This window comes from Rhinopithecus bieti, unplaced genomic scaffold, assembly GCF_001698545.2.
Source record: "Rhinopithecus bieti isolate Rb0 unplaced genomic scaffold, ASM169854v2 scaffold_11515, whole genome shotgun sequence".
Lineage (NCBI taxonomy): Eukaryota > Metazoa > Chordata > Mammalia > Primates > Cercopithecidae > Rhinopithecus > Rhinopithecus bieti.
The window spans coordinates 48,546-63,169 of record NW_016806755.1 but is presented as its reverse complement, the minus strand read 5'-3'; the positions used below and the strand labels follow the sequence as shown (position 1 = coordinate 63,169).

Genomic DNA, 14,624 nt, shown 5'->3' with positions numbered 1-14,624 from the left:
ACTTCAAAATTATTTTTTCTTTCTTGTTTTTTCTGAAACAGTGTCACTCATGTTGCCCAGGCTGGATTGCAGTGGTATGATCATGGCTCACTGCAGCGTTGACTTCCTGGGCTCAGGTGATCCCACCCCCTTAGCCTCTCAAGTAGCTGGGACTACAGGAACGCACTCCAAAGCCAGGTTAATTTTTTTTTTTTTTTTTTTTGAGACAGAATCTCGCTCTTGTCACCCAAGCAGTGGTGCCATCTCAGCTCACTGCAACCTCCGCCTCCCGGGTTCAAGCGATTCTCCTGCCTCAGCCTCCTGAGTAGCTGGGATTACAGGCACCCGCCATCACGCTCGGCTAATTTTTGTATTTTTGTAGAGATAGGGTTTCACCATGTTGGCCAGGCTGGTCTTGAACTCCTGACCTCAGGTGATCCACCTGCCTCGGCCTCCCAAAGTGCTAGGATTACAAGCGTCAACCACCACGCCCGGCCAGCACAGTTAATTTTTAAGAGACCTCATATGTTTCCTGCATGATAGCTTAAAAGGATAAGATCCTACATTTTTCATGTTTACTCACAACATGAAAGGAATCCTTAAGCAAGAGTTGATAAACCTTTGTTGACTGTTACTCAGCAATGCAACAAAATGAAGACTTATCCAAACCAGCCATGCAGATTAACTGACATTCATTAGGAAAAGGTTTTTTTAAGAGGAAAAAGACTACAAACCCTGAAGATTACAGGTCCTTTTCTTTGACACAGTTTCTGTTACTGTTTTTTGTTAAAGCATGCTCACTAAAAGGAAAAAAACACCAAAATTACAACTTCTCTGAAAATCAGTTAGAAACACAAAAGCAAATATTAGAAAGTTTTCCTGAAAACTTTGACACAAAAGTTTGAAAACAACTCATGATATACCAAAATGACCAAATGAAAAAACATAACTAGGGGATATTCATTTTCAACCAAAGTGCTGTTTAAGTCAAATTGTTGTGATGATGGAATTGCCTTGAACTAAAATGCATGCCACCCTATATTTTCAAACCATGGTCTCATTTATCTTTAAGCTTTGCCTATGCTGTTTCCATAGTATCCTTACTTCCATTTGGCTGATTAATGAAGTATTATCTAGCACTTGAGAACTAAATCATATTAAAATTAGAAACACCAGGACCTAATAAATATTTCAAGATTTGTATTTTTTTTTTTTTAATTTTTTTTCTTTTGAGACGGAGTCTCACTCTATTGCCAGGCTGGAGTACAGTGGTGAGAACTCAGCTCACTGCAACCTCTGCCTGCTGTGTTCAAGTGATTCTCCTGCCTTAGCCTCCCGAGTAGCTGGGACTTACAGGCGTGCACCACCACGCCCAGCTAATTTATATTTTTAGCAGAGACGGGGTTTCACCATGTTGGCCAGGATGGTCTCCATCTCTTGACCTCCTGATCCGCCCACCTCGGCCTCCCAAAGTGCTGGGATTACAGGCGTGAGCCACCGCACCCGGCCAGATTTTTAGTACCTTGTTTTAAAAGTCCTTGTTTACTCAGAAAAAGTAATCTCTTAAAAAAAAAAAAAAAAAAGTCCTTGTTTAAATTCATGATGTCTCATGCCTATAATCCCAACACTTTGGGAGGCCAAGGCAGGAGAATCTCATGAGCCCAGAAGTTTGAGACCAGCCTAGGCAACATAGGGAGACTGTATCTCTTGAAAACAATTTTAAAAAAAATTTTTTTTCAACATGAAATCTCGCTCTGTAGCCCAGGCTGGAGTTCAGTGGCACGATCTCGGCTCACCGCAACCTCCATCTCCTGAATTCAAGCAATTTTCCTGCCTCAGCCTCCCAAGTAGCTGGGATTACAGGCGCATACCACTGCACCCAGCTCATTTTTTGCATTTTTAGTAGAGACAGGGTTTCACCATGTTGGCCAGGAGGCTGGTCTTGCACTCCCAACCTCAGGCAATCTGCCCATCTCAGCCTTCCAAAGTGCTAGGATTACAGGCATGAGCCACCGCGCTCAGACAACAATTTAAAAGTTACCCAGGGTGATGGTTCACCCCTGTAGTCTCAGCTACTTGGGAGGCTGAGGTAGGAGGACCACTTGGGCCCAGGAGTAAAAAAAAAAAGAAAAGAAAATTATCATGATTATTAAATTCTTTCTAAGCCCAAACTTGAAACTTATACATAAATAGGTAAAGTAGTCCCGAGACCAAAAGATTTGAGAACTGTTCTTTGTAATAGGTTATCTATTACAGCACTGTCATAATCGCAAGAGTTTGGAAATAACCTTCATGTCCATCAATAAGAGATTGATAAAAGCAATCATGGTGCATCCATGCAATAAAATACTATGCAACATTAAAAACTAATGAAGAGCATGAGTCAAGAAAATGAAATAAAACACATTCAGATTGGAAAGGAAAAAGGAAAACTACCTCTATTTGCAAATGACAGCATCTTGCATATAGAAAATCATACAGAATCCACTAAAGTAAATATCAGAATGAATAAATGAGTTCAGCAAAGTTGAAGCATACAAAAATCGTTCTGTCGCCCAGGCTGGAGTGCAGTGGAACGATCTAGGTTCACTACAACCTTCACCTCCTGGGTTCAGGTAATTCTCGTGCCTCAGCCTCCCCAGTAGCTGGGACTGCAAGCATGCACCACCACACCCAGCTAATTAATTTGTTGTGACTTTGGTAAAGACAGGGTTTCTCTGTGATGGTCAGGCTGATCTAAAACTCCTAGCCTCAAGTGATCCACCAACCTCAGCCTCCCAAAGTGCTAGGATTACAGGCATGAGCCACCATGCCCAGCCTAAACTATTGTGTTTCTATACACTCATGGTGAACAATCGGAAAATGAAGTTAAGAAAATCATTCTGAGCCAGGCGAGGTGGTGCACACCTGTAATCTCAGTTACTCAGGAGGCTGCGGCAAGAGGATGTCTTAAGCCCAGGAGTTCAAGGCCATCCTGGGCCACACAGTAAGACCCTATCTCTTAATAAATAAATATTTCTTTTTACAATAGCATCAAAAAGAATACTTAGTAATAAATACAACAAAAGTACAAAACTTGTTTTTTATTAGTTGATTACACACTTTATTTTGAAATAACAAATATCTTAAATTTTTAAAGGCCAATTCTCCCAAAACATTTAAGCCAAATACACACAAGTATATAGACTCAAAGTATTACTGCTGCAGCCTTGATTCTCTGAAATTCTATACTTGATTCTAAATTATTCTGGGGCTAGAATATGCTTGCCATTAAGGAAATAATCTTGTTATGCTACAGAATTTTGGGAGTTACCATCTCATATCATTTTTGGGAATTGCTAACTTAGCTTACTCGGTTTTAAGAAGTGCAAAACTTATCCTCTGACAGTGATAAAACATTCCTGAGAGAAGTTTTAAAAGACCTACATATACAGAAAGATACCCCATGTTAATGAATCGGAAGATGTAATATTGTTAAAATGGCACTAATTCCCAAGTTGATCTGTAGATTCAACATAATCCCCCTCAAAATTCCAGCTGACTTCTTTGCAGAAATTGATAACATGGTACTAATTCATATGGACATAGAATAACCAATCTTGGGGGAAAAAAAAGTTGGAAGACTCTTATTTCCCAATTTCAAAATTTACTACAAAGCTAGAGTAATCGGCCCAGCACAGTGGCTCATGCCTGTAATGCCAGCACTTTGCGAGGCCGAGGAGGGCAGATCACCTGAGGTCAGGAGTTCAAGATGAGCCTGACTAACATGGTAAAACCCCATGTCTACTGAAAATACAAAAATTAGCCAGGTGTAGTGGCACGCGCCTGTAATCCCAGCTACTCAGGAGGCTGAGGCAGGAGAATTGCTTGAACCTGGAAGGCAGAGAGGTTGCAGTGAGCCAAGATCGCGCCATTGCACTCCAGCCTGGGCAACAGAGTGAGATCCCATTTCAAACAAAAAAAAAGCTAAAGTAATCAAGACAATGTAGTACTGGTATAAGGATAGACATATGGATGAACTGAACTGGCAACCAGATATAAACTTTCACATGTAGGTCAATTTATTTTTCATAGAGTGTGAAGACAATTCAATGGGAAAGAAAGTCTTTTGAACAAATGAACTGGATAGCCACGTGCAAAAGAATGAAATTGGATCCTTTTCTCACATTATGTACAAAAGTAACACAAAATGGATAAAACCTAAATGTAAAAGCAAAAACTATGAAACTCTTAGAAGAAAACAAAGGTGTAAATCTTCATGACCTCCAATTAGACAATGATTTCTTACATATGATACCAAAAGCATAAGTATCAAAAGAAAACATTTATAAATTGGACTTCGTCAAAATTAAAAACTTGTGCTTCAAAGTCACTAAGAAAAATGGGAATATATAACCTAAAGAATGAAAGAAAATATTTTCAAATGATATATCTGGTAAGGAACTTATATTTAGAACATATTAAAAAAACTCTTACAACTCAATAAAAGACAACCTGACTTAAAAATGGGCAAAGGATCTGAAGAGACATTTCTCCAAATAAGACATAAAAATGGCCCATAAACACATGAAAAGATGCTAAATATTATTAGTCATCAAGCAACTGCAAAAAAATACTTCATACCCACGAGGATGATTATAATAAAAAACACACATAACAAGTGTTGGTGAAGAAATAGAGAAATTGGAACCTTCATTCACTGCTGGTAAGAATTAAAATGGTGTAGCCACTGTGGAAAACAGTTTGGCAGTACCTCAAAAATTTAAACATGGAAGTACCATTCCTAGGTATAAATGCACCCAAAAGAACTGAAAACATATGCACATACATATTCACAGCAGCATCATTCAGAATAGTCAAAAAGTGGAAATAATCTAAGTGTCAATCAATAATGAACAGATTTTTAAAATGTGGTACAGTCATACAACAAAACTAGCCACAAAAGAAATGAAGTACATGATACACGCTACATGCATAAACCTTTAAAATACTATGCCAAGTGAAAGACAGTTACAAAGGGCCACACACTCCTTCTACAGGAAAAGTCCAGAATAGACCAATGTAGTGAGACAGAAAGTAGAAAGTATATTTTTACCTTTTCTTTTTTTTTTTTTTGAGACGGAGTCTCGCTCTGTCGCCCAGGCTGGAGTGCAGTGGCCGGACCTCAGCTCACTGCAAGCTCCGCCTCCCAGGTTCACGCCATTCTCCTGCCTCAGCCTCCCAAGTAGCTGGGACTACAGGCGCCCGCCACCTCGCCCGGCTAGTTTTTTGTATTTTTTAGTAGAGACGGGGTTTCACCGTGTTAGCCAGGATGGTCTCGATCTCCTGACCTCGTGATCCGCCCATCTCGGCCTCCCAAAGTGCTGGGATTACAGGCTTGAGCCACCGCACCTGGCCTATTTTTACCTTTTCCAATTAAATTATTTTTTCAAATGAATGGTTCAAGAATTTATATGCTATGTTTTCTAAATCCTAACAATTTTCTTCTAAAATATTTTAAGAGAGAAAAAAGCATGCTATGAATCAAGAAAAACAGACCTGGAATTTTAAACCAGCTAAGGAAAACTCAAAGGCGGAAAACGCATTTGACTTAGTGGAATGCTATCGAATGTTCCCTTCAAGCTGAATTTTGGTCTTCATTTGAATGGGAAATTACTACGAATAATTAAACTTCACTGTGTTGGGCATGGTGGCTCACACCTGTAATCCCAGCACTTTGGGAGGCAGAGGCGGGCTTATCGCTTGAGCCCAGAGTTCGAGACCAGCCTGGGCAACATGGTGAAACCCCACATCTACCAAAAATACAAAAGTCAGCCGGGAGTGGTGACAGGCGCCTATAGTCCTATCTACTCAGGAGGTTGAGGTGGGAGGACTGCCTGAGCCCAGGAAGTGGAGGCTGTGGTGAACCGTGATCGTGCCACTGCACTCCAGCCTGGGTGACATAGTGAGACCCTATCTCAAAAAATAAAAATCAAAAAACTTTACTTTGCAAATTATCTGTATATTTTACAAAAGTAATCATAAATGTAAAGTTGAAACTCATTAGACTTTATATCACAGTACATAATTTCTAACTAAATGGAACTAATACTTAAAATACTTCTTGGAACAGTATAAATAGGATAACTTTGGAGTCTGATACACAGGTTTGAATCTCAGCCTATTTACAAGCTTGGTGATCATCAACAACTTGTTTAGTTTCTGTGGGCCTCACTCCCTGTTTCTTTTTTTTGTTTGTTTTTTAGATGGAGTTTTGCTCTTGTTACCCAGGTGGAGTGCAATGGCGCAATCTCGGCTCACCGAAACCTCCCCCTCCCCGAAACCTCCGCCTCCCAGGTTCAAGCGATTCTCCTGCCTCAGCCTCCCGAGCAGGTAGTATTACAGGCATGCGCCCCCACACCAGGCTAATTTTGTATTTTTAGTAAAGATGGGGTTTTTCCATGTTGGTCAGGCTGGTCTCCAACTCCCGATCTCAGGTGATCTGCCCGCCTCGGCCTCCCAAAGTGCTGGGATTACAGGTATGAGCCACCATGCCCAGCCACTCCCTGCTTCTAATAAATCAGGAATTATAATACCTATAGTCTGAAAAGAAATACTCCAAATATTCACTAAATGGGGGAAGAGATGGATAATTTCATTCTGCTTTTTAAAAACCTATTTCTACTCTTCACATTTTTTTACTTGCATGTAATTTTAAAACACAATGACAAGGTGCAGTGGCTCAACACCTGTAATTCCAACACTTTCGGAGGCCAAGGCGGGCAGATCACTTGAGGCCAGGAGTTTGAGAACAGCCTGGCCAACACAGTGAAACTTCGTCTCTATTAAAAATACAAAAAAATTAGCCGGGCATGGTGGCAGGCACCTGTAAACCCGGCTGCTTGGGAGGCTGAGGCAGGAGAATCACTGGAACCTGGGAGGCAGAGGCTGCAGTGAGCTGAGTTTGCACTGCTGTACTCCAGCATGGGCAATTGAGCAAGACTGTCTAAAACAAAACAAAAACATAATGATCATTTTAAAAATAAAAATATCTATTTTATAGGGTACTCGTGAAGCCAGTTTGCAAGGCACCTACACATAGGAGATTCTCAATAAAAAAAAAAAAAAAAGTAATTTCCACAACTCTATTCCTCACCTCTTCCAAAGCTTCTTCAATTCTGCCTTTCCTTTTTTGAGATGGAGTCTTGCTCTGTTGCCCAGGCTAGAATGCAATGGCACGATCTTGGCTCACTGCCACCTCTCTGCCTGATTCAAGCGGTTCTCTTAAGTAGCTGGAACTACAAGCACCGCCCCACCACCACCACGCCTTGCTAATTTTTGTAGGCCCCCCACTATGCTTGGCTTATTTTTGTATTTTAGTAGAGATGGGGATTCACCATGTTGGCCAGGCTGGTCTCAAACTCTTGACCTCAAGTGATTCGCCCACCTCAGCCTCCCAAAGTGCTGGGACTACAGGTGTAAGACACCTCCTTAGGCCCAATTCCACCTTCTTGAATTCAGGTGAACAAGCCACAGAAGCAGCAGTGAAACATTTATTTTTCTGAAGGCTAAGGTTATAAAGATAAACAAAGACAATAAAACTAAGCTTTTAAACCCTTTTCCTCAGAACATAACCAAATAATGTAACCCAAAAAGAAAAATATTTCCATATGTTTACTGATGCTAATCATGTTATTCTGAAACTCCAAGGGTTTTTTTGCAGGAGTGGGGGATTGCGATGTAAGAGAGTAAAACGATAATACATCTAGTAAAAAGGAAATTTGATACCTTAATCTTTTGACCATCAATGAAAATTCAGGATTCAGGTCAGAGTATATTTTCACTGAAAACGCAGTGCAAATACAACTAATGGCAATGATTTATTTAGCAAGTAAGTTAAAATATAAAGTTCCACCTGTATAAAAGATAATTTTACTGCGAGAGTACACTGAGATAGATGAATGTAATTTAACAGATCCAGGTTGTCACTTTATATTTTACACAATATTTCGAGAACTAAGAACTTTCTCTTCCATATTCTAAAAGACGAATAACGTGAACATATCAGGAAGCACCGCCGTTCTGCGGATCAAATGGGTGTCATTTTAAAACCACCCAAGTACACGGAGATCGCTAACACTAGTAATGTGGCGTTTGGTAGCTTGTCTTAATGACTGTCATTAGAGCTTTACTTATTTATTTTTTTTTATAGAGATGAGTCCAGGCTGGTCTTGAACTCCTGGGCTCAGGGCGATCAACCTGCTTTGGCCCCCAGAGAGCTGGGATTACAGGCGGAAGCCACCGTGCCGGCCTCGTTAGTTTTAAAAGCGCCAAAGACATCCATAGAAATGCGTAACTTTAGCATTTCCTATCAAGTATGTATAAATACATAACTGAACCCTCGTATAGCATAAAGTTTATAAATCATATACTGAGGCAAGGCGCGGTGGCTCACGTCTGTAATCTCAGCACTTTTTGGGAAGCGGAGGCGGGCGGATCACTTGAGGTCAGGCGTTGGGAGACCAGCCTGGCCAACACGGCGAAACCCCGTCTTTACTAAAAATACAAAAATTAGCCGGGCGTGGTGGCGCGTGCCTATAACCCCAGCTACCCGGGAGGCTGAGGTGGGGAGAATCCCTAGAACGAACCCATGGAGGCGGAAGCTGCAGTGAGCTGAGATGGTGCCACCACACTCCCGCCTGGGCGACAGAGCAAGATTCCGTCTCAGATATATAAATAAAATAAAATAAAAAAATAAATCATATACTGAACCATTTAACAAATACATACATTCCTGAGAAATAATTTCCTGGGGGCATTATCGCATTTCTAGTTTCCTTATTTTACACTATTTCAGAGGGAGATAAGGTCTCCCTCTGTCGCCCAGGCTGGGGTGCGGTGAAGCGATCGTAGCTCACTGTAGCCTCGGACTCCAGGGCTTAAGTCATCCTCCAGCCTTGACTTCCCAAAGTGCTAGGACTAAAGGCGTGAGCCACCGCGCCAGCCCGGAGCCTCTGTCTGCAAAGGCGAAGCACAGTCAGTGCTGTGGGGCGACACAACCACGACGTGCGTTAACTATGCGATCTCCATACTGCGGAGCAGCTGAATGGGACAAGAAAAACTCGCGTGGTGAGAGCCTGTGGGCGACTGACTCCTTTCCAGCTCACGCCAGCCACACATAATCCAACTCCGGGTGCCGCGCAGCTCTCTGCAGCCCTGGCTGGTGACGCCTAGCCCTCAGCCCGGCCTTCCGCGGCGGCGGCTCTGCCTCGCTTTCCTGCCCACGTGTCAGCATCCGCACACCCGGCCCCGGCCTGAGGCCGCCCGAAGACAGGCCAGGGTGGGCCGCCCGTTCCGAGGGCGCGCGGGCGGAAAGGAGGGGCGCCCGTGACTCACACGACCCGGTCCCCGACCAGACCGCCAAGCCTGACCCGCGCCGCGCTCCCCGGGACTCGGCCTCTCAGCGCCCCACAGAGGCCAGCCCCCGACCCCGACCTCCCTGGGCTACCTCCCACCCCCCTGGGGGACCCCCGCGGTGCACATACCTGAGCACCCAGCCGGAGGCGGGTGCGGCCTGCCAGCAGATCCGGCCGCCCGCGGGCCGTCCCCACCCCACCCCTCCTCTCCCTTCCTTTCGCTAGTGTTTCTAAATCATTATTGCACAGAACGCTGCTTTACAGCATATTTATGTTTGTGTATAGGCGATAAAAGTCTCATTGTCTGTTTGAAAAATACCAGAGGTAAACAAAAATAGGGAGGTATTTTGACTCCAGGGCTAATCAGAAAAATTGATAGTGAATGCATATTGCTGACTTATATGCCTGTTTAATCTACTTTACTAATAAATACTTTTTCTTGGCATATCTATTAACAATTTCCAAATCTAGTATCTCAAGAAACCAAGTTTTTAGAACACCATTCTATTATGATACAAGAAAACATGCATATTAAATCAGTAATTTTCTAGGAAGATATAAATGGCCATAATTGACAGAAGAAACAAAACAAAATGAGTCAATAATAATTAAGTATGTAAATCATTTGTAAAGAATTATAACCAAAACAANCCGCTACCTGGGCGAAGCGCTGCTGCTGTCCCGGGCCTGGCCCGCAGCCCTGGGCTCGGCGGCAGCCGACTCGGCCGCGTTGCTGGGCCGGGCCCGGGGACAGCCCGCCGCCGCCCCGCAACCGGGGCTCGCATTGGCCGCACGGCGCCACTACAGCGAGGCGGTGGCCGACCGCGAGGACGACCCCAACTTCTTCAAGATGGTGGAGGGCTTCTTCGACCGCGGCGCCAGCATCGTGGAGGACAAACTGGTGGAGGACCTGAGGACCCGGGAGAGCGAGGAGCAGAAGCGGAACCGGGTGCGCGGCATCCTGCGGATCATCAAGCCCTGCAACCATGTGCTGAGTCTCTCCTTCCCCATCCGGCGCGACGACGGCTCCTGGGAGGTCATCGAAGGCTACCGGGCCCAGCACAGCCAGCACCGCACGCCCTGCAAGGGAGGTGAGCGTCGGCCGGGCCCCTCCCGCCCTCCCTGCCTCCCCTGCGGCTCTCCCCTCCGGCCTCCTGCCCGTGCGGGGCTGCTGCTCAGCCCAGTCCAGCCCAGCTGGGGCGGGCCGGGTCCCCGCCCGGGTCACCCCGCCTCGGATGTGGCCGGCTCTGTGGATGGTGATTTTTCCGCCTTAAAACCATCATGCGGTTGGCCTCCCTCTTCCCCCGCGCCGTCACCCGGGCCTCTGTACGTGTCAATCTTGCATGCAGAGTAGATGCTGCACCGGTCTCTTTTGGTCCCGGTGTCTGTGTCACACACGGCGGGTCCTGCCGAAATACACTTCTAGGAAAGGGAATGACCTGCGCGTGTGATAATGCCTCGTCGGTATTCTTGGGCTTCTGTGACTCTCCCCTAAATGCAAACTGTCAAATTATTTTCTGATATTTGTTCACTCCTGTCCTAAAAGTGACAGATATATAGGAACATAGAAAATGACTTGGCTTCTAAGTTTGAAATCTAGACAGTTTTATTAACCAAAGGAATTTACTAATCACGCGTTAATCGTTTCAATTAAGTGATTTTCCCATTCTGACAGGTTGTTTTATGCCCAAGAAAAGGAAAAACACGTAAAAAAAATCACAAGCAATGTAGTATCTCTGAGAAATAAACACCGGGCGTCCTGACAGTAAATCTACAGGTTGTAGGCTGCGGGTGGCCAGCCAGCCAGCCAATGGAATGAAATAGCTCTGGGGGTGTGTACTGGTCTGGCTAGCACTGAATTTGAGCCTCAGGAAAGATATAATACGTGAAGAAAGGGGTCAGATACTGTTTGGTAGTCACTGGGTTATCCTGTAGTTTAAATCATTGAATGTCTGTAGATTTGGCCTCTATGGTCAGATTGCTTTCTTCGAGCAAATGAGAGCTTTTTTTTTTCCTTTTTTTCCCCCAATACATTGCACCATACCTCTTTAATAACCTAAAATGGAAAGGACAAACCACTTTTGTCTACTGTAAAAAAGAAAAATTATATGGAATAAAGAGCCCAGGGAGGCGAGCAGTCCTCTTGGAGATGGATTGGCGGAGAAGCACAGAGAATGTTGGGCTAGACCCTTGTCTCAGTAAACCTGGTTCTGTGCCCTTTCAATTATGCCCGCTGACTTCTAAGGATGTTTAGAAATCCTCTCTGTGCCGGAAAAACTTGAGCGGTGCGGGTATTCCCAGAAGTGGGAACAAAGGTTGCTTTTAAAGATTTACTAAATTTGCATTGACCCCACCCACTTCTAGGACTTAACTTTGGAGCTTATTATCCTCTAGCTCTGGTTTCCTCAGCCAAAACCAATGTTTGAACCACTTTGACCTCTGATTTCCTTTCTAGCTTCAAAATTGTATAAAATATACATACCGTCAGTCTCCTACATTGCCTTCCTTCTTCATACCACTCCCTTATTCTCCAAACCAGGAATACAAGTTCAGACTCCAAAGAAAGGCAAATAAGGATGTTGGAGGAAGTTCAGGCAATGTATAGTAAATATTGAGTTGCATCGTTTTCTTAAAACGGACGTGAAGTTGATTTTTTGCTATCTTGTTGGCAGCATTTGCCAGTCCTTTAAAAGGTGTACAGATAAATCAGTGTATGTGGTTTCCTGCAGGATCTGATTTGGTCTCTGCAATCCTTTTTCTTCGGTTTTTTAGATGCCCAGCCCGCTCCTGTTTTTATAAGTCGCAGCTCCACAAACTCACTGAAGCAACTCGTTTACCATAGTTTGTCCTGTTTCTCTTGTTGCCACAGCAGTTTTAATGCCAAAATATTGAACCTAGCAACAAACTGGGTCAGCCATACCAAAGCACTGTTACTACTGTAGCACTTGCTTGTACTATTGTGTAAGATACAACTTTCTGTTCTATTTATCCCATTTACAAAAAAGCATGCTATTAACTAACTCCCAGCATGTAAACGTGGAGAAACTGAATTGTTACTAATACACTGTTGCAAGCATTGCAAGATGATAGAACATCAAAGAAAATTGGCCTCTACAAAGTGATAAATTTATTATCTTCAGGAATTTGAAAGGCTTTCTGGATTGGGGAAGATTATATAGCTATGAAAGCCCTTAAATATTTTAGTGTGGTTAGTAAACAGTATACTGTTTGATCAGCAAAATTTGGGTACTGTAGCCTTCCATGCTTTGTGTTCAAGACCCCCCAGATCTATCTAACCATTTATCACCCTTGTTTGCAGAGAATGTGCATTCTAAGAGGGACAGGTCTCCTTTCTAAAAGCTTTTTTAACGTCTAAGAAATTGTTAACCTTTGTGGTCCCGCTGTAGTCTTAGAAACACAGAATATATTAGGTGATTGAGATTTTTTTTAAATGTCTTGGATAATCCCTATGAAATTCTGTCTTTCCCTCTTAAGCATATTTTAGCATATTCTTCCCTTTCCCCACTAACCTGTCTTCTCTCCCATTGGTTCTTTGCCAAAAAAAAAAAAAAAACCTCATCTGCCTCTCTCCACCCTTTTTCCTACCTTCAACTTTCTATTTCTCATTTGCCCTCAAGAGCAAGCTTATGCCTGAGTTTTCTAAATTAAAATTCTTGAGGTTGAAGCAAAGCAGCCATCTAGTAATAATCTCTGTAAGGGAAGCAGATGGTTTTAAGACTTGGTGGCTGATGTGTACTTTTTCCAAGTAAATATTTAATAATACAGTTTTTGTGTTTCTCTTTTCCCAGTTACCACATGTACCTGAGGCCGTTAGATTTTTCTGTGTTAAGGATTTGAAAGAGTATGCTATAGGATCTGAAGAGAAGTTTAAGTGAGGCCTTAAAAATATTTCTAGCAAAGGGGCATATTGTGAGAATATGCGACTGATTTGAGAAGACTGGTTCAAAGGTTCTGGTGTGTTTGGAAATATTATCAAAGATTGTTCTATTAACTTTCTCTGAGTAAATTATCTGTAGTTTGTTTGCTATGGTTCTGCCTGAGACCAGTCTACCTTTTTAGAAGGAAGTTTATCATTTAAAAGTCAGTTTGGAGGGAAAGTACAGATTGATAATAGCAATTTCTTGATGGTAGTAGTCAATTAACTTTCTCTTCCAGTCTGCCCCCCAGTTGTCTTGGTATTAAAACTATTAAAATTCCCTATCACTGATGCTATCATAAAATTTTCTAAAATTATCATAATTTACGTATAGTTGATGAACCGTAGATGGAGTTCTCTCATACATTGACCCTGAGTCTTTTAATTACAAATATTAGTACCCCAAAAAGTGTACCCTATGTTAGCCCAGTAACTAGTTTTTAAAAGTCAAAATGCCAGAAGGAAACAGTGGAATCTTGTAATGCAAGGGTCAATGTAGGGTTAAAGACGCCCTCAGCCTCTGGGATGTCATTGTTTAAGGGAAGAATATAGAAAGCACTGATACTGATTTAAAATGAGATGTTTCTCTGCCTTCACTGGGGGAAAAATGTTTCTGACTTATTTTGCTATGCTCAATTGACAACCATCAAAACTTAGGTAACTTTGAATAAACTCACAGTTTTTATTATTTTTAAGTGACTGTGTCTGCATCTGCTGCCACAGATAAAATATAACCTTTGTAGGTGAATTTAATGTAGGACTTGTCTGAAAGTTCAGTTAGAGGATAGGTAATTTATGTGTATGTCTTTTAAAAGCACTTTGCCCCGAGGTGACTGTTTTTAATACATCTTATTTAAATACAGGACTGTGTTGCCCTTTTGCCTTTTTATTTCATGGAAGCCAAATGCGTCTTTTCTCCCAAGTATACTAGAAAGTGAAGACCCATGGTAATGGTAGTGATCTATACATCAGATTGTCAGTCTTTCTGTCACTTGTATGAATCCATTTAGCAAGTTTGCTTTTGGCAGTAAAGCCCCACGTGCAGGAAGACAAACACTGCTCACTCATTATCCAAAGTATACTTTGTGAGAATTAAGGCATCAAAAATTGGAGCCTGGCCGGGCGCGGTGGCTCAAGCCTGTAATCCCAGCACTTTGGGAGGCCAAGATGGGCGGATCACGAGGTCAGGAGATCGAGACCATCCTGGCTAACATGGTGAAACCCCGTCTCTACTAAAAACTACAAAGAACTAGCCGGGCGAGGTGGCGGCGCCTGTAGTCCCAGCTACTCGGGAGGCTGAGGCAGGAGAATGG

The 14,624-nt window shown here is 42.9% G+C and overlaps 2 protein-coding genes across 3 annotated transcripts in view; one reads left to right on the top strand and one right to left on the bottom strand.

The window, feature by feature from the left end:
• SHLD2 (shieldin complex subunit 2) overlaps window positions 1-9,561 on the bottom strand; it is an 84,636-nt gene extending 75,075 nt beyond the window's left edge. The window contains exon 1 of one of the 2 annotated variants that reach the window (XM_017877516.1): window positions 9,504-9,561. The gene's annotated coding sequence lies outside the window, so the exon portion shown is untranslated. The remainder of the gene's footprint in view (window positions 1-9,503) is intronic. The other variant, XM_017877513.1, reaches the window with a different exon arrangement.
• The window catches only part of LOC108533127 (glutamate dehydrogenase 1, mitochondrial-like), a 37,171-nt gene continuing 31,582 nt past the window's right edge, over window positions 9,036-14,624 (top strand). The window contains exons 1-3 of the mRNA XM_017877534.1: window positions 9,036-9,087; window positions 9,193-9,493; window positions 10,008-10,465. Coding sequence (XP_017733023.1) covers window positions 9,036-9,087; window positions 9,193-9,493; window positions 10,008-10,465 — 811 coding nt within the window. The remainder of the gene's footprint in view (window positions 9,088-9,192; window positions 9,494-10,007; window positions 10,466-14,624) is intronic.